The sequence below is a fragment of the Triturus cristatus genome, chromosome 3_1 (genome assembly GCF_964204655.1).
Source record: "Triturus cristatus chromosome 3_1, aTriCri1.1, whole genome shotgun sequence".
NCBI classification, from domain to species: domain Eukaryota; kingdom Metazoa; phylum Chordata; class Amphibia; order Caudata; family Salamandridae; genus Triturus; species Triturus cristatus.
This window is the reverse complement of record NC_140583.1, coordinates 493,927,240-493,946,867: the sequence shown is the minus strand read 5'-3', so window position 1 is coordinate 493,946,867 and position 19,628 is coordinate 493,927,240. Positions and strand designations below refer to the sequence as shown.

Genomic DNA, 19,628 nt, shown 5'->3' with positions numbered 1-19,628 from the left:
TGGATTGATACACCATCGCAGTGCTGTGTGTGTAAATCAAATGTGGCGGGTACCAGTTCTTTGCAAATAGCTTCCTTCGAGAGTGCACTAGCAGTTTTAGCTCTCTGTCAGCAGAGTTCAATAGTAAGAAAGATAAAAACAAAAGTCACTGCTAACACCCTGCTGCGTGCGGAGAGCTGCTCCTCAGGGCAGAGGCTGCGACAGGTGTTGCTTTTGACTCCCTCAGATACTCCCTAATTTCAGTCTGTGGATTTTGGCCAAATGTCAATACCGTAAGTGAATACAGGGTGTTCCCCTAACACTTGTAAATCAAATGTTGACTGAACTGGCTTCGATCCATATATGATTCGAAATGATCTTACCAATAGCTGTTTGTAGAAGCAACTTCCCCCCCCACAGTTTGTGTGTAATTCAGAGGACCGTTCCAAAGCAGATATCTGAGATCCTCTTTTTTGTTTCTTATTCTTAAGTCTCTACTACAAATAACATTAGCTGTTTCTTGGCCAGACCTGTTGTTTCCAGTGCACATAGAAAGGACTTTGGGTCAGTCCATACTCATGATTGGATAGCTTTATTGTCTCTGCTTAGGCTTTCCTCCCGTTTCTAGTGTTTGTCACGTCCAGTAGCATATGCTTTTCACAGAGTTCTGATTGGATGACTTTAATCCTTCCACCACTGACATTGTTTGTATTCTGGGAACTATTTTTTTAATATGCCTTTAAGCATTCCATGGTTGTCCATGTGCTTTCATTAACTTCCCCTCGCTCTCTGACTTTTTTTTTTATTAGCCACACCCATTGCTCGACTGGTAGGCGGTGTTTACATCCCTACTATTCCCACCCATACTACTCTTTCCTCTTGCTCCACTCCATCATTTTTTAAGATGATTTATTTATTTATTTGGAGGTTGCTGCAGCTTTCTGCCGGACTGCTGCTTTTTATTTATTTATTTTTTTGCACACATTTCATTGTAATTATATTTCTTTTTTTTAATGTAATGCGCCAAGGGTGGTGCCTGACAAATTGGGATGGTAAATAATAATAAAAAAATGTTGCCAATGTTGTGAAGCATGCACACACATGTCTCCACGCTTGCATGCATCGTAACGCATGGTAGCAATCTCAGATTTTTTTTTGTTTTATAGGAAACCCCTTCCAGTATTGCCTGACATGCATATGCATGCCGGTCTAAACAAGTGTTGGCAACGCCAATAGCTTGGCTTTTTAAAGTTGAGGCCAGATTGCTTTGCTAGGCCTTGTGTTTTGTGCTTGTGTTCAGATTCCATATGGTCAGATTCATGTTTAATTTACTAGTGCATATTCGGTATCTCAATAACCGCAAATTGATGCTTTTTGTAAAATACATCGTTTCACATTTTGAAGTCAGTTGTGTTTGAGACCAAGTTACAACAGCGGGCAACCTGCAAGTCTAGCGTCTGCGCACTGACAGGTCCACAGGTTTGTAGTGGCCATATTTTGTGCAGGTTTTGTTTTGGTTCATATCTGGTGAGCCATAAACCTAGATTCGGCAATTTTCTGCAAGGCTAGTGAGTTAAATTCGAATCTGTTCACTGCTGATGCCAGGGTAACTCTTACAGTGTAAGAGGGGTATGCATTTGTCTAGTAGCCCTGAATAGCCACCTTTTGTGGAGTCTTGAAATGCGTTCTGAGGAACTTCTGTACAAAGTACGCAATCGTGGTTTATTTTTGCACCCACAATAGCCCACCACGGGTGAATTCAAAAATGTACATGAGAAAAAGGGGGAATTTTCAGAATAAGTTTAAGCAGAAGTGGATGATGCTTTTACGCTACTCACGTATGTGCTTCCTCAATAAAGGGCCTCTATTTTTCATCATAATGAGTACTGCCTTGTTGGATGGCATATAGATCATGTTCAGAATTGTAAAAAAAACAAAGCAACATTGGTTAAAACATGTTTCTGACACTTCTATTTGATGCCAAAGTCAAGTGCATTGTTTTTGGCCTAAAGTTACCCTGGGGTTTGTCTGAGCATGATTGGGCAACATTGTTCACTCTGCGCCTGCTAAATATTTCCACCACTCTGAAATATCACCTTGACGGTACTTAGCACACATAACCAACACTGTGTACTAGCAGAGACCATAGTACAATGTCCAAAGTGCTGGAACTTTCTAGCAGGCAGGTGTAGCCGAGGCACGTGATAGCCAAGAGAGCAAAAAGATTTATATAGTGGTCCGTGAAAAGAGTAAACTGCCTCAAGGCACCGATGATTGATGGTGCTTCAAATCTGTATAACTCTGTGTAGGCAGGATAGTGCTGAATGACTATGATCTGCCTGGAACTACTTTTAAGAGAACACTGTTCCTTCCACAGTAGAGTGAAGCTCCTTTTAAGTCTAGGTTTGCAATTTGCTAAGTTGGCTCCAAAAAATAGTTTTTTTCATTACAAAAGAGTATGTTTGTCTTCAATAAGATAGCGTAGTAGTCTTATCAATGGAATGCTCCTGGCTCCTTCGCAACCCAAGTAGATCAATGTCAAATGGACTCCATAGGGCCTCAACGTGAGTAACTGTATTCTAATCCCCAATTATTTGTTGTCTCCCAAGCTGAGGCTCCAGAGGCTAACAGCCTTTCGTGTGAATTTGAGTCGTATGAGTCGGAGATGTCTGCACACACAAGATGGAGAAACGGGTACATGATGACCCGGACACCTAGATTAAACCAATCCAGCATCTCAGGAAAGTGAGGGAGACCAATGAGATGTTAGACTGCCTGTGCAGAGGAAGGAACCTTTTTAAAGGGCCCTCTGCACAAGCTTGTTGAGTCAGTCTGTAGTTCTGAATCTCTTAGGCGACCCAGCTAGAGTATACTTTGGATAATGGGCTGAAGATATTGGAATGCATTCTATGGAAGCAGGCCGCATAGATCCCTGTCTGCGTGCAAGTGCTGTAGTGTCCATCTGAAGGAGGTTGGTGTGCCAGGGTTATTCTCCCTGTTTGCTTAAGTAGATTAAGGTGGTGGATGGGAACGTAAATCATCTACATACAATGAATTTCTGCGGAGGCTGCTGTTCCCGCTTTGAGAAGCTCAAATCCCAAGGGATTCTCAATCTCGAGTGTCATCTGGTGCAAGTCTCGACTCTGTTCCGTTCTAATGTCGCCCAGGCTGTTGCTTTTACTAGGATGGTTTGCGGGCAGTGATTAGCGGAGTTCACAGTGACTGTACTCATAGGTTACTGTAGGCGATTAGTGTGATATGATAGAGACTCTAAACATGGTTCTAGATGCCAAACCCTTGGACTCTCTTTCCTAGATGAGTTTGTTTCTTAAGATCGTGTTGAGTAATTAGATTTGCTCTGTGCTTGTATAGCTTCGTGGGTTAATGGACCTATTGAAGGAATCTTTTGTAATTTGACAGTGACCCCTCTTAGTGTCGCTTTACCCTTACAGTCTTCTGCCATTCATCTTTATAGTACCATAGTGACTGCAACATGTATGTGCGTGTAGAAGAACATAAGTTAACCTTTATAATAACTTGAGAGGAATTTCGTTATTTTTAGTTACTTACTGGAGGAGTCACCTGCACTTTGGTAATTGAACCATCATCTGTTTTGTAAAAAAAAAAAAAACATTTGCAATGCAATAGGTCCCGCATTTACAAAGTCTCATAAATGCGACACATATTGTATTGCAAATGCTTGTTTGTAAAAGCGCCCATGCGGCGCCTTCACTTTAACGTCAGCCGCACACCTTTCCTTAGACAAGCAGCGTCTACAAAAAGGGGCACGGTCGCAAGTGGAAGTGCGGTATGGCTGCTTTTACAAAAAAAAAAAATGTGTTTGTCAACTTGCCAATTTTTTTTTTTTTTTTGTTAAAGCGCCCCATGCCAGGGTTTTGCTTTAGTGGCAGTTGCACCCCTTCCTTAGACCGGCCCCTCTTAGGAAAGGGGTGTGGCTGCCATTAAAGTAAAAGTGCAGCATGGGGCAGTTTGAAAAAAAAGTTAATAAAGAGTAAAAAAAAATTGTGGCCACGTTCGGCGCTGCAAATAAGGCACGGCCGGCACTGTATGAGCGTGGTGTACCATGCTATGAAGAAAAGAAAAAAGCATTGTGGACGAGCGTGTCCTGCCTGCAGGAGAAAAACATTCAAGCAAATAGTGTTCGGAGGCTGTAATTACAGTCTACCAAGTAACAACACATGTAACAGGGGGTGTCCTCATGGGAGTTTACAAAATGAGACAAGGCGGTACGGAGCAGTGACTACTTAGCCTATTGACCAATGAAAAGCCACAGTTTCCAAAGGACAGTGACAGAAGCCAATCAAAAAAATGGGGGGAGAGTGGGCAGAGCTTCAAGTCAAGCTCCTCACAGAGCAGCGCATGCGCTGCCCAGGCTCGACCAAAAAAACCTGTCTCATTTACAAAACGTAGTTTCCTGTTCTGTTTTTGAAGTGTGACTGGGAGGTTAGGCACCATTTTTTTTTTTTTTTTTATTATTATTTTTTTAATGTTAAGTGGGGTAGAAGGAGGAGTATCTGATATATATGTTCTGTATCGGGTGGAAAAAACTGGGTACAAGTTTGAAATGATGTGATGGGCAAGTGGAGTTGAGCATGGACAACAGGTATGGTTGGACATGGTGGCAGGACATCTGTTGTGTTTCAGATGATGGGACGCAATACCTGGTACAATCCTGATGTTTGGCACATTTTTCAGGCATTTGAGGGTGAGGATTGGGCATCCAATGTGCAACCAATGGGAATTCCATTAGCGACAGATGATTGCGTGATTTAAAATGGGGAAGGAATCATGGCACTTATTATCTTTCGATGGCTGATAGAATATCTGGTGTGCTCTTGATGATCACCGGATATAAGATATATACTTCGGATGTAGACAAGACGGGGTTAATATTATGAATGGGACAGGTATTTTTTTAAATGAGGAAAATCACATTCATTTTTACCACGTCTAGCACTCATGATTTATTTTTCATTTGTATTCTAAAAAATAAAACGTTGTCGGGTACCTAGTCCCACTTGCAGCAAGCAAGCGCAAGTTTGCCCTGATTTATATACTTTATTAAGGCTTATAATTTCACAAAGTATTTTCTATATTTCATTCTATTACTGAGCGTCAAGGTAATATCCTCTGGAACAAAGCCTGTTACTCACCCTTTCATGAAAGCGCAGCGAAACAGAAAGTCGCGTCCACTAAATAAAACAAAAATAATGATGAGGACTGGTCAGTATTGTTAGGTAACGATCCGAATTAGAAGTTTTTCTCTAATTTTCAAGGTTTGTGTTGTACTACTAGAGTTTGCCCTAACCTCACGCTGCTTGTAACCTTTCAGGACTGATGCTCGTTCAACAAACATGCCACCTTCTCTTCTCGTGGTAGTTTGTTTCCATTGCATGAGCCGTCACCTTACTTTGCAGGAAGTGATGAATAGCTTGTCCTGCTCAGCTCCTGTGTACACGATGACCCTTGGTGGCCTTTGATTACTGTTTCTGCATGGATATAGATAACATTACATTTTGACAAAATATTTTTCTTCTGGCATTGGGCGAGCGTCCATGAGATGCGAACACGCTCCAGGGTGAGGGAACGCGAGGCTCCTCCCGTTCCGGGAAACCTCCTCTTCCTGCGGTCTTGCTGATACCTGGGAGCAGGGCAGGTGGCTCTTTCTGATAGTCGCAGTCTGTTTGACTCACCAACACCCCTCCACCTAATGGCCGCCCGTCTCTCTGGGTTCCAGTTCAACTCCTATGTCTAAACTGGTGGCTAGAGGGTCCGAGGGTGGGGGAGGTTGATGGAAAGAGAAGGTTACCCACTTTTCCTATCACACTTGGCGTTCCGTCCTGCTGTCTTCACCCCTTGTAAACGTGTCTGAAGAGTCATTCAAGGGAGTAAGGGTAGGACACCGCTTCGACGTGTATCCATCTGCAAACATCTGCACAATCCCATCTGGTTTCGTTAACACTCGTACCACATTACCTTGATGAAAAGCGGAGACAGCCACTCTGACTCCCGCTTCAACTTTCTGCCTGTGCTCCTTAGCCCACTCCGCACTTCATCTACTTGGAGTTATGGGTCGTGGGGCTCGCGCCTTCATTAAACACGTGAGAAATCATACTGGCATGAAGGCAGCTGCTGACGCTGCTAAACTATTTCAGTGAAGAAAGTAGAGGCGGGGCCTTGGCGACAGCCTTTTCCCCCTCACTTTTAATGTGATGCCTGTGGATACTCTGAGACAGGGTGAGGTTCTTCTTTGCCAGGCCCCTGCTCTGATATCACCTGGCGTGTAGCCGAAGAGCCTGACAGCAAAGACCCAGGAGCTAGGTGCGCAAGCAAGTCCAAGCAAGATCAGCAGCTGGTCTGGGGGGTGGCTGGGATCTGAAGGGCCTGACATTTGATTGACCCTTCTCCAGCCTTACTTGCCTCTCCGAGACATCTGTCTGTTGAAGAATCTCCTAATTACCCCAGGGACAGGCTTTCTCTGGCACCCTTGTCCAGTGTGTCTCTCGCCTGCGGGTAACATCTCTTATTAAGAGGGCTGGTGCTGTGACGCGGCAGCAGGACCGTGGAAGGGTTGCGTGAAGAGTTGTATTTTACAGGAGTGCTGTGTTGCAGGTGGCTCGGACACATGCAGAATCCTGCAGCTGTAACTGTAAGGCTTTTCCTCATCTCATGGCAGGGTAAGGCGAGCATGGTCTGAATGTCCTAAGCTACAAGCTAGACACGTCGACGTAGATATGAGATTAGCATATCATTAAAGTACCTTTAACTTCATCTGTCTTCTTTGAAGTATGAGTGCCTTGGCTAGAGCACCGTATGTCTCCCCTTGGAATTTCTTAACCCTGTTTTTGGTTCCATTTTTCTGCTCGATTGTGAAGAGTTTCTCTTTTGAGTGTTTGGCATGGCGTGAGTGTGACCCAGGGACTTCCTACAAGTTAAAAGGTATAGGATGCTGCCTTTCGAGGCATGCCATGTGCTTCTTTAAATTCTGTGTTTCCTATTTGAAGTTTGTTCTAAAATCACAGGATTCGGCATGAAGACTAGTGCAGTGCCCATCATATCAATTAGCGAACCTCCTATGAACTGCTGCTTCCTCACACACGAGCCTTTAAAACAGCTCTACTGTGCCCCTTCTGTCTCCTCTCTATGCATCATCATCTTCATGACCGCTGTTGCAGAAAAATTAGGCGCCAGGGATTGTGCACTCTCTGGACTTGGGCACTTACGGTCCCTTTGCACACAGGTCACTGCTATCTTAGCCAGGCCTCATTCATTGCTGTGATGTTTCTCAGACCCAGGGTCAACACAAACACATATGATCCTGCAGGTAGGACAGAAATGTAGCCTGTCTCTAAATATTATGAGGAATAATGATTGGGAAAAAAAAAAATTCTTCGGCCTCGTCTTGTCCGAAGAGTGAGGCGCCAGTGGCTGTATTTGTAAACGTACCCAGGTTCCAGCAGCGTGTTGTGAAGGGATTTTAATGCAAATGTTAAAAAGAAGTGGGTTGGGTGCAGAACCCTGGCACTGTGTGTGTAATTGAAGAGGGTGCCCGTGGAGCTGTATCTCATACATTGCTCCTTCCTGCTGATTATAAAGAAAGCAAACAAAATGAATGTTTCTGCAGGGGGGTGGCACGTTGGTTAGTTGTCACAACAGTACTTGGAGAACAATGGAGTACCCTTATAAAAGGCCATTACATTTTCTAAGAATCTACCTGAATGTGTCAATAACCTGTGCTAAAAAGTGACTTCCTTTACACAGGAGAAGTAGGTGGCACCTCCTACTTTTTAGAGATAGCCACCTTAGATTAGTCTAGATATGGCAACGAATTGAAACTAGTCTATTGTGCTTTGCATGCATAGGTTTGTATCCCATCTTCGTCGCCAAAATGTTTTAAATAAAATCTCCACATGAATGACTTGGAAGCAGCTCTATTCGCCATCACAAAATCCAGTCAGAGTAGAATGTTCGTTACTGTCTGTTTAAGGCAGAGGGAGAAACCATTTACAGGGAAGAAGGAGGGGAGAAAAGAGTGAGGAACGGTAAATGCCTGTGGATAGGAGGAATAAGGTTACAACAGCTGCTCTGAAAAAGTGGCGTAAATCCTCATGGACCTACGTTGGACACGCGTGATCTAGAGCAAGTTTTTCATCCATGGTGGTGCCACGATCGAAAGGCTCAATAGAGCAATTATCATGTAGGTTTTAAAAACTGCTTAATTTCATAATCCTGGTTATCTTTGGTGGTGCTTATTAGCCTTTGTTAATTAGTCTAATACATATTTAACGTTCCATTATAAGTAAAAATACACATTGCATTTGGATAGAGGGCTTAAAGGATTGCGTGGCCGTGTGCCACTTACCTGGCTTCAGGCTCACATTCATTGTCTGATGTCAGTAAAACGTCATGCCAAGTTTGTGGTCTCCTAGGAGCAGTGGAACTCTTCTCCGGTGGCCCTTCTTGTAACATCTTCAGCCAGAACAAAGAAGCACTGACTGTGTTTACAAAATGACATAGCAGCATAAAACTAACAGCAGAAAGTAACCAGCAGGCACACGGAAAGTCACCGACTTATTGCCATCTACAACCCAGAAAACAGTATTTACCCATGGGACCTTATTTTCCTGTAATTCACTCATGCAGCCATCGTTTTGGGTTTCAGTAGAAACATTGGTTAATGATTTTACATTGATAATGTGCATTCATTGCCAGTCTGATCCGCCGCAATAACATGTTATTGTTTGAGATGGCTGGGAACCTCAAAAATGCTTTAATACACCATAATGGCATACTTGGAGAACTAGTTTTCAAAGTGAAGAACTGAATCATAAGTTTAAAAGCAAAGCTATTTAAAGGGTGAGCTGAAAGGACTGACCTGTGAGAATGAATTATATTGTTTTTACTGAACTACTGTTCTCTTGCATTCCCTTTCCACAGGTCTCTGGAGCCAGACTGTCCCAGCCAGTAATCTCCTTCCAAGGAAACCAGGGGGTAAGTACAGCAGCTTCTGAGCACGCCTCAAGGGGGAGGTCATATGATTTTTTTTTTTTTGGTTTTCTTGAAGGGGCACACCCTAGTTTATGGTAAAATGACCAGTGCATGCTCTTAATTTCAATTTTCCCGTTTTAATAAAAGTTACCGGTCTTATGGTGTAACAGATGTAGGATGGCGTTGGCCCTCAAAGAAAGGCACGTTTTTGGGGGCTGCATCACCTCCTCGTAACCCAGTGAGTGAGGCACTGATGGAGTCCAGTGGAGATGAGGAGGGGGCTCTGGTCACTAAACCCCCCCCCCTCACCCCCAAGAAGTGGAGAATGATGGAGTGAATGATGTCAAGTTCCATGGCTGAGGAAGGAGTCAATGTGTTTGCTCATTAACGGCTCTGCAAACGCTTAAAACTGCCCTCAAAGTATGTCAGACCCAGTATCCTAAAGCAGCGATGCATAGTTGGGATCCCTATTCTACCCCAGTAAATTTAGAAGCAATGACTTTGATGGGCCGTTTCTTGTATACTACATATGTGGTATACACTGTAGGTAGGTGACTGATCGCACAAGTATGCTAAAACATCTGCTTACGGTTTGTAATAACATAGACGGAGACATTGATTTTATTTGATCTGGTAGTCAGCCGGCCAAACTCCTATCCTAGGGGGGAGTGCAGTGCAAAGACGGGAAGCCATAACCAACAAGGTGGCCGGCCACCTGAGGCCCAATTCTTGAATTGCAATTTTTGCAAGGATGTTCTTCTCAGTGAATTTTTACTGCCTACTGCTGCTAGGTCTGACATGTTGAGTTCCATTGGAGAAAGACCCGTCACTGTGACGGGTCGGAGTGCGGAAGCGGGGACATTTACCCCTTGACTATGACACTTAACTAAATGTAGCACCCCCAAGTGGGAGAGGAGATGGTGCAATCCCAAGGAGAGTGAGGCGGGGTCCACTTCAGTCCGTACCTTCCATGGGCAGGAGAGTGTCCTCGATGTGCCAGACAAAAGGAGGGGCAAAAACTAAAGGCAGAAGTACAGTGAAGACACAAAGTAGTTCGTTCCGTTTGACCTTGAGTTGCATAACACAAGGACAATATGGTGGATGTTGTTTGGGAAACCGAGTGTGTGGGAGACTAAGATTCTGTTTCCTTCCTTTCGTCCTTAGCCCATTCAAGAAGTTCTCACCTGCTTTTCTCTCCTCCGTGGCATCTAACAAGACTTATCATGATTTTAAGGTACTGGGAGGGCAGTGGGAAGCGAGCGAGCGGTGTTTGCCAAACAGTTGCCCACCACCCTTCAGGGTGGGTTAGAGTCTTCAACATATCCTCGCCCATTTGTTGCCTGTACTGTCCTGGATCACCGGCAGTTATTGAGACGGGATTGGGGACAAGCCCTATTAGCCTTTACATTGTCCAGCGACTCCATATGTCTAATTCAGCCCAGCCACTGAGCTGGTCACAAGGTCTTCACCCTTTCTTAATCCTCCACAACTAAGGGTTAGTTATTGGAGTAATCGGGACAGGATGTCGTTCGATCCACAGCCGTGCCTACGCTGCAAGAATTGGGCAGTGCGCTGTGTTGCCTCCCCGCATGCGAGGGGCCTGGTAGTCCATTCTCTGATCCTCTGAGGTACTTGGGAACTGATGGGTCTTTTCAAAAGGGTTGGTCAGCCATGATTGGTGCTGATGACGCAACATGCCGAAACATGAATATGCATGGGCATATCAATCAAGTGTTGAAGGGGTCTGAAAGACTGAGGTGAAAGAGGAAAGTCTGAGTAGGTTTTAAATTCCGATACAGCATGGCATAGTCATTCCACAAAAAACACGGTATACAGTTTTTTTTATTTTTATTTTTAACTTTTTTACAGAAGGACAATTAAAAGCATGAACAATAAACAAACCAGAAGGGTCTGTCACACTTGGGGGGGCTGAGATAGTATCTTAAACACATTTTATGTGCAAAGGCGCTACAATTCCAATAACGAGGGCATCAATGGACAGCGATATTCCATAGGAGCATGTCTGTAGAGTCTAGGCTGTCTTTGAAAACCTTAATGTCTCAGTTGTCTTACTGCGGCTTTGGTTACAGTCCCTAGTCAAAGTGCCTAGCAGCAAGTTATGCTTTTTAGTTATGTTATCATATGTCTGCCCTTTATCCTAGTTGACTGGCTCAAGGGGTACAACTTAGTGGGTTTGAGCGCAGGCTGTCGAGCTGTTTCCAAAACATTACAGGCCACAGCTGTTGATGATGTTGATGGAAACAGTGTGTGAAATAAGCCAAGAGAGTGTTCCTCCCAGCGTACTCTGTATGCTTGTGAAATGCATTGCTCACACACGAGTTGGGCTTCGGGGTGAGATTAATAGTGAGAAGCTGTCTCAGATTTCAGCTGAATCTGTTGTTAAATAATAGCGTGCGTTTGCTTCTTTGTTCGGTATTTGTTTGGCAGATGTGCTTAACATTTTGATGTCGGATAGAATTTGTCCTCCTAAGCTACAGACCTGCCACCATTATTAAGTGCTGGACGCGGACGCCCTTGTCCTACTTGATGTTAACTCTGATAGGCTGCAGAATCAGACTGACGCCCAGATGCAGGCAGTGAGATCAAAACCAACCCGGGGAAATCCAAGGTACTGACCCTTGCGAGGTGCACCATGATCACATTTGAAGAGCGAGCACCATGATAACATTTGAAGAACGCGGTGGTTCAATGCGCTGGGATCTTGTTTCTCAGCGAATTACAGACGTTTGCCCACCACAGCACCACAAGCACAAGAGCTTTAATTGTGAAGCGGCGTTGCATCCTTTCAGCACAAGACTTGTGGTCTCCTGCCCGTTGTCATTGTCATGGTAGTCCCATCACTGCTAGAGCGGTCTAGGGATTCATGTTCACCCTGCATCCTGCCCCAACCCCCTCTCTGCTCTGCTTCATACATGTGGCTGAGAGGATGAGAGCGGAGGCTTGGGGTTGGGAGCTACTGCTCCTCTTGGGTAGGCAGCATGAACATGACCAGTGTTCTCCAGACCCCAGACGTATAAAGAGTGGAGGCGAAACGTCATGGCTTGGTCGGCTACTGCGGACATGGAGTTCCTATCCTCTAGAAGTATTGCAGCCTGTCAGTTGTAATTCGGATCTCCATTGCCCCGTATTCCTATCGAGTCTATCCTGTCCCATAACTAGACTGAGCGTTCTACACTGACGATTTGGCCTCGTTGGGATTTTGGGGGCAGAGTGACTGCAGGTGCACTGCTTTCTGTCGTGTTTGCCTTTAGTCTCTGACAGGACGTATGTTTGCATCCTCTGGGAGGTATGCGCTGAAAATGGAAGCAAGCCCGCACACTGGGTATTGGTAGCGAGTGAGGCTGAAAAGGTGCCATTGGGGCATCACAGTATGAGGATGGACGGTGTCATGAGTAGAAAAATGCAATGCAAGCGCCCGGCATGGTTCTAGTACATATTACTGCAAACTTTGGCCCCCATAAAACTTACAACAGAATAAAAACTAGGAAAATAGTTATGGCTTGGTTATAACAGAAAGCATTTAAAAATTGGCCAGGCTCTTAAAGCACATGCTGCATAGATGTATGCGCATGTAGCAAATCGTATGATATAATACTGCCAGGATAGCTCGGATCGTTAACTCACTTGCTGGGGCGCTTTGTGTATGTACTCTTTGACCACACGCTTGAATAATCATAAAAGTGAGTAGGGGTGACGGAGTCTCCTGCAGATCATTGAATGTAACATGCCAGTCGTTGGTTTTCTATCTGACCACCACCGTGGTTTTATTGGCCTACTGGATTTGGATTTATGACAGTTTTGAATTTCAGGGCTGGATGTCATTTTACCTTTTTATTCTCTTATTCTATTGAATTGTATGCTGTCTATTTTGTATACTTTTATGGTCATAAAAGACCGAAATAAAGTTTTTGACAGACAATATATAAAAGTGTATAATTGCACACACAAGCACGTGTTCAGTCACATGCCAGATACTTGCACAGAATCTGAAACAGGGGTGGAGCCAAATTTACGACTGTAATTTACTACTGCCAAACTGGAGCAGTAGTCCAGCACCACTCCCGGCCAATCTGCAATACTGCAGCAACCTCCTATAGAAAGTAATCACAGAAGGGATTTATTAAAGAACCCTTTATAAAATAACGTTTAAATAAATTTAGTTATTTAAAGAGATATATTTAACTTAATGTTAAAAATGTAAATATAAAAAATACATATTTTATATCAAAATATATTGATAAGCTTTTTTCATTGAAAAACAAATGTAAGTTGTATTTTTCTAAAAATAATACAATTATTTGTTGATTAATTCTATACCTAGCATTTTGAAATTTTTAGTACCTAATAAATTAATATAAAGATTTTACTTTAGGTAGGTTATTTTTTTACATTTTAAATAATGTTAATTTAATATATTTAAATTATTTAAATACTTATTTAAAAATTGTTAATAGTGTTGTAGCATTTCTTTTATTTTACATGTGAAATAAATGTAACATTAATACACATTAATAATTTGCCTCAAAATATTCTTACAATTTTTTTTTCTCCAATTTATTTAACATTTTGACTTTTCTTATACCTTACCATAGGGACATCTCCCCAACAGGGGTGATATTCTATGATAAAGTATAGTGAAACGTAAAAAATAAATAAACATAAGATCAATCATGGTTTACTTTCGGAAATGTGAACATCCAATATGCTTCTCATCCACATATTCTTAAGAGGAGGGAAAGATACTCTCCTTCCTGCTCGAACATGATGGTTTGCTGCTTCAAATGTTGCTGTCTGAATGGTACCTGTTCAGTGTAAAGGAACCTTACATTTCTGTTGTGTCCTGTATCTGTTGTGTGTGCAATTACATCTTTCACTGCTGCAGACGCCCCTGGGGTATTGTACTGTATGTCTTACAAAAGCTTAAGAAGACATTTCCACTGTAAAAAAGCCTAAACTAATTGCGTTGTTAATGAGTCTTGGGTTGCCTCTGGCCAGCAGTGATCAACATGCGATTAAGCCATTCTTTCGTAACAGGTGTAACATAGTTCACTCTGTATTTAACTGGTCCTGTTCTGGCACAAATCAGGATAATCCGCCTTTAAACTCTTTTCTAGAAGGAGGTATCCAAGTGTTTGAACCTGGGAAGTGATAATATATATATTTTTTATGTCTGGCGCGAAAAGTGCAGCTTTCTGCTGGCCTGTTGACAATTCTTTACAATACACATAGAGTGGGAACTGACTGCAGCGATGGGAGCAATTGTCTCTCCCCTCATCCTATTATTGACTGCCTTTTTGGTCTCATCTACACAGCCCATGCGCTGTGCTACAAGACTTAGTTTACAATTCAGCGGGCTTACAACCCACCCACAGCATACCATTGGTTACTTTTGGTATCCCTCTCATTCACAATCTTTTGACTGCTTAGCTCTCGTACGTTTCCCTTACTTTCTTTTATTACCGCCTCCCTGGAGCATCTACCAAGTACATGTGCTCGTCCTCATCTTTCTTCTTCTTTGTCTTTATGCATGGCACTATTTTTAAAATATTTTTTGAGCGTTTCAGTATTTGTCATGGACGTGTAATTTGCTTTCCTACTTCTAACACAGGCATTGAGCTGCTTATTTATGTTGCTTTCACCCTGTAAGCTGTCTCTATGGACGCTCTAGTTAAACCTACAATTATATTACTCTATGTAACTTCATTCTACGCCACTCTTATCTACATCACTCTTTTCTACGCGGTCTACTCTATGCCTCTCTACACCACTCTGCTCTTCGCCACACCACTCTACTCTGTACCGAGCCACTTTACTCAACGCCACTCTACACCACTCCACTTATTTATGTTGCTTTTACCCTGTCTGCTGTCTCTATTGATGCTTTAGTCACTTAAACCTACAACTGTACTACTCTATGCAACTTCATTCTACGCCACTCTAATGTACATCACTCTTTTCTAAGCCACTACACACCACTGTAGTCCACTCCACCCCACTCTATGGCACTCTACTTCATGCCTCTACTCGATGCCACTCCACTCTGCGCTGCTCCATTTCGCTCTACTATGTGCCACTCCACCCCACGCTATGCCAATCAACTGCACTCTACGCCACTCTACTCCCATAGACTGCTACTTTACACCACTCTCCTCCAATTAATTATACTCTATGCCTCTACACACCACTGTGCTCCACCCCATTTTACTCCCTCTATTCTCCACTCTATTCTATGCCACTCTTCTCTATGCCACCATACCCTACTCTGCATCACTGTACTCCACTCAGTGCCACTCTACACCACTCCACTTTCTGCACTCTATGCCACTCTACTCTCACTCTACTCTTGCCACTCCACTCAGCTCCACTCCACTATATGCTACTTGATGCCATTCTACTCTGCGCAACTAAGCTCTGCCCCACTCCACTCTGCACCAATCTACTCTATGCCACTCTAAACCACTCTACTCTTTGCCACACCACTCTACACTGTACCATGCCACTCTACTCAACGCTACTCTACTCCACCCCACTCTACACCACTCTACTGTACGCTACTCCACTGTACCCCACTCTACTCCACCCCACTCTACTTTACTCCACTTCACCCCACTCTACTCTGCGCCACACCACTCTACTCTACACCACAGTACTCCACTCTACAATGCCACTCCACCCCACTCTATGCCACTCTAATTTCTCCACTCTATGCCAGTCCACGCCACTGTACTGTACTCCACCCCACTCTATGGCACTCTAGTCCATGCCTCCCTACTCAACACCACTCCGCTCTGCACTACTCAATTTCACTCTACTTCACTCTACGCTACTCCACCCTACACGACACCAATCAACTGCACTCTATGCCACTCCAATCTACTCCACACAATGCCACTCAATGCAACTCCACTCTACTCCACGCCGCTCAACGTTTCAACACTCCATGCCTCTCCAATCCACACATTGCCACTCCCACTTCATGCCAGTCTGCGGTATGCTACTCCATGCCACACTACGTTATGCCACTCCTTGTCACTCTATGTATGCTTCTCCACTCAACCCCACTCTACTCTACCCAGCTCTGCGCAACTCAGCTCTGCTCCACTCTACTCTATGCCACTCTAAACTACTCTACTCTTTGCCACACCACTCTACACTGTACCATGCCACTCTACTCAACTCTACTCTACCCCACTCTACACCACTCTACGGTACGCGACTCCACTGTACCCCACTCTACTCCACCCCACTCCACCCCACTCTACTGTACTCCACTTCACCCCCTCTACTCTACGCCACACCACTCTACTCTACAACACAGTACTCCACCCCAATCTATGCCACTTTACATCACTCTACTGTATGCTACTCCACTGTACCCCACTCTACTGTACTCCACTTCTCCCCACTTTACTCCACTCCACTCTACGCTACACCACTCTACTCTACACCACAGTACTCCACTCTACAATGCCACTCCACCCCACTCTATGCCACTCTACTTTCTCCACTCTATTCCAGTCCACGCCACTGTACTCTACTCCACCCCTCTCTGTGGCACTCTAGTCCACGCCTTGCTACTCAACACCACTCTACTCTGCACTACTCCATTTAACTCTACTCCACGCTCCTCCACCCTACTCTACACCAATCAACTGCACTCTACGCCACTCTGTGCTATGCCACTCTATGCTACTCCACACAATGCCACTCTATGCTACGCTACTCTACGCCGCTCAAATTTTCGACACTCCATGCCACTCTACTCCATGCCACTCTACTCCGTGCCACTCTACTCCGTGCCACTCTGTGTACCCTTCTCCACTCAACCCCACTCTACACTACACCACTTCACTCTACTCCACAGCAATCCCCGCCCCTCTGCTCCACACAATGCCACTGCCACTCTACATCATGCCACTCTACTCCACCCTATGACGCTCTACACCTCTCTATCCCACTCTACTCCATACAGTGCCACTTTACGCCAGTCTACTCAAATTCATTAGTCTATGCCACTACACACCACTGTATTCCACTTCACTCCATTTTACTCCACTCTGTTATATGCCACTCTTCTCTACACCACCATACCCTACTCAGCACCACTGTACTCCACTCCGCACCAGTCTACTCTATGCCACTCTTTCTCCACTCTATGCTAGTCCGCGCCACTCCTCTCTGACAGTCTACTCGTACCACTCCACTCTGCTCCACTACACTATTTGCTACTCAACGCCATTCTACGCTACTCAACTCTGCGCCACTCTGCTGTACACCAGTCTACTCTATGCCACTCTATACGTCTACTCTTCGACACGCCACTCTACTCTGTACCACACCACTGTACTCAACGCTACTCTTCTCCACCCCACTCTATGCCACTCTACACCACTCCACTGTACACCATTCCACTGTACTCCACTTCACCCCACTTTACTCCACTATATTCTATGCCACTCTACTCTACGCCTCACCACATCACACCCCCACACTCTACTCTACACCACTGTACTCCACTCAATGCCACTCTACTTTCTCTACTCAATGCAAGTCCACACTGCTCCATCCCTCTACTCTTGCCACTCTAGGACACTCCACTTTGCTCCACCCCACACAATGTCACTCTATGCCATTGCACTCTATGCTACTCAACTCTACACCAATCTAGCATATACCATTCCACACCACTCTACTCTATACCAAGCCACTCTGCGCCACTCTACCCCACTCTATGCCACGCTACATCTCTCTATGCAACTCTACTCTTTGCCACTCTACTCCATACAATGCCTCTTTACTCACCTCCATTGTACTCTGCACCACTCCACTCTTTTCTATGCCGCTCTACTCTACCCCCATGCCACCCCACTCTATTCTACACCACTGTACTCCACTCCACACAGTGCCATTCTATCCCACCCCACTCTACACCACTCTACTTTCTCCACTCTATGCCACTCCACACCACTCTATTACTCTAATCTTGACACTTTACGCCACGTTGCTCCACTCTATGCTACTCTACGTCATTCTTCTCTACGCAACTCCACTTCGCCCTTCTACTCTACACCAATCTTCTCTGTCATGCCACTCTACATCACTCTACTCTAAGCCACATCACTATACTTCACTCCATCCCATTCTATGCAATGCCACTCCATGCCAGTCTACTTCATTCTACTCCACCCCACTCTATGCCATCCAAGCCACTGTATGCCTCGCCACCCTGTTATATTCCATGCCACTTTCCATTCCACGCCACTCTATGCCACTCCACGCTACTCTATGCCACACCACACCATACAGTGTCACTCTACCTTCTCCACTCTATGCCAGTCTACTGTCATGCCACCCTGTTCTACTCCACGGCACTCTATTCCATGCTACTGTACTCCACTCCAACCCACTCTACACCACTCTGCTCCGCTTCATACAGTGCCAGTCTTCCTTCTCCACTCTGCCACCCCACTCTGCTCTACGTCACTCCACGCCACTTTGCTCCATGCACTGCCCTCTGCACCACCCCACTCTTCACCACACCACTCTGTTTCTTCACGCCACTCTACTCCACATCATTCTTTGCTTCTATACTCTACACCTGTTTACGCCATCGTACTGTACGCCATGCCTCAATATAACGCTGTACCCTGCTGTACAACATGGCTAAAAGACCTTGCCAAAGCAATAGCTCTCACATAGGCAAGACTATTTGGCTTTGCCAATGCTTGTTATATCACTTCACCTTATATGGACTGTTTTACATCTCAGGCACCCAGAATCATTTCTCTTTAAAGTCTGTCTCACAGATGAACTGTAGTTAAAAAACGTTAAGCAATCCTTTCTTGATTTGTTTTTTTTTTCTCGTTTCAGTAGTCTGCAAAATTACAGCACATGAAGCAGCAACGCAAGCTTTCTTCATACACAGCACAAGCACTAGCAGTGAAAACACACTCACACAAACATCGACCTCTCTTCCCCATAGTACACACGTACAATATTGTAAAGATGACGGTAAACTACACAGCCATCAACCTGTTGTGTCACTGCCTCTGCAGTAAACTCATCATCTCTTTGGGTCAGACTACAGATGCTTACAATGGACCCCAGAGCGGGTGCGAGCCTTGAAGGAGACAGGTGTGGCCACTCACACCACCCAATTTTGATGCAGGTGGGGCTTTTCCTTTAGGGTAGGTTGGACCTGCATTGCGCTTCCTCTCCGCAGCACCACCCAGGGTTGGTGCTGTATTCAAGCCATTGAAGGTAGATGAGTGCCTACCGATAACACAGACATCCTTGGCATGGTGCATAGTTTAACAATGACCAAAAAGCGCAGTGTGGCCAGTGGGAAATGGTAAAATACCATTGCCTTTGGGAATCCCTGTCACTCTGGGGCACACCAGTATTGGTGAAGACCACAGCCATGGTGTTAATGTTCTTAGGCATGTAAATGTGCATGCGTGTGTTTGCATGTGTTAACACATATAAAATATATTGGTTTTGCCAATGCTTCTTAAAAGAATGCCGGTATTAAATATACCGCAGAAAGGGGATTGCATAACACAACATTTTGCAAAACGTTTACCCAATTCCAGTTGGTTAAGCACAAGCAGAGGCAGAAA

At 44.6% G+C, this 19,628-nt stretch overlaps 1 protein-coding gene across 1 annotated transcript in view; it reads left to right on the top strand.

Annotated features, from left to right (window-relative positions):
- ELL3 (elongation factor for RNA polymerase II 3) overlaps positions 1-19,628 on the top strand; it is a 250,716-nt gene that overhangs the window by 9,293 nt on the left and 221,795 nt on the right. Inside the window, exon 2 of the mRNA XM_085644350.1 lies at positions 8,938-8,991. Within this exon, the coding sequence (XP_085500476.1) occupies positions 8,938-8,991 (54 nt within the window). The remainder of the gene's footprint in view (positions 1-8,937; positions 8,992-19,628) is intronic.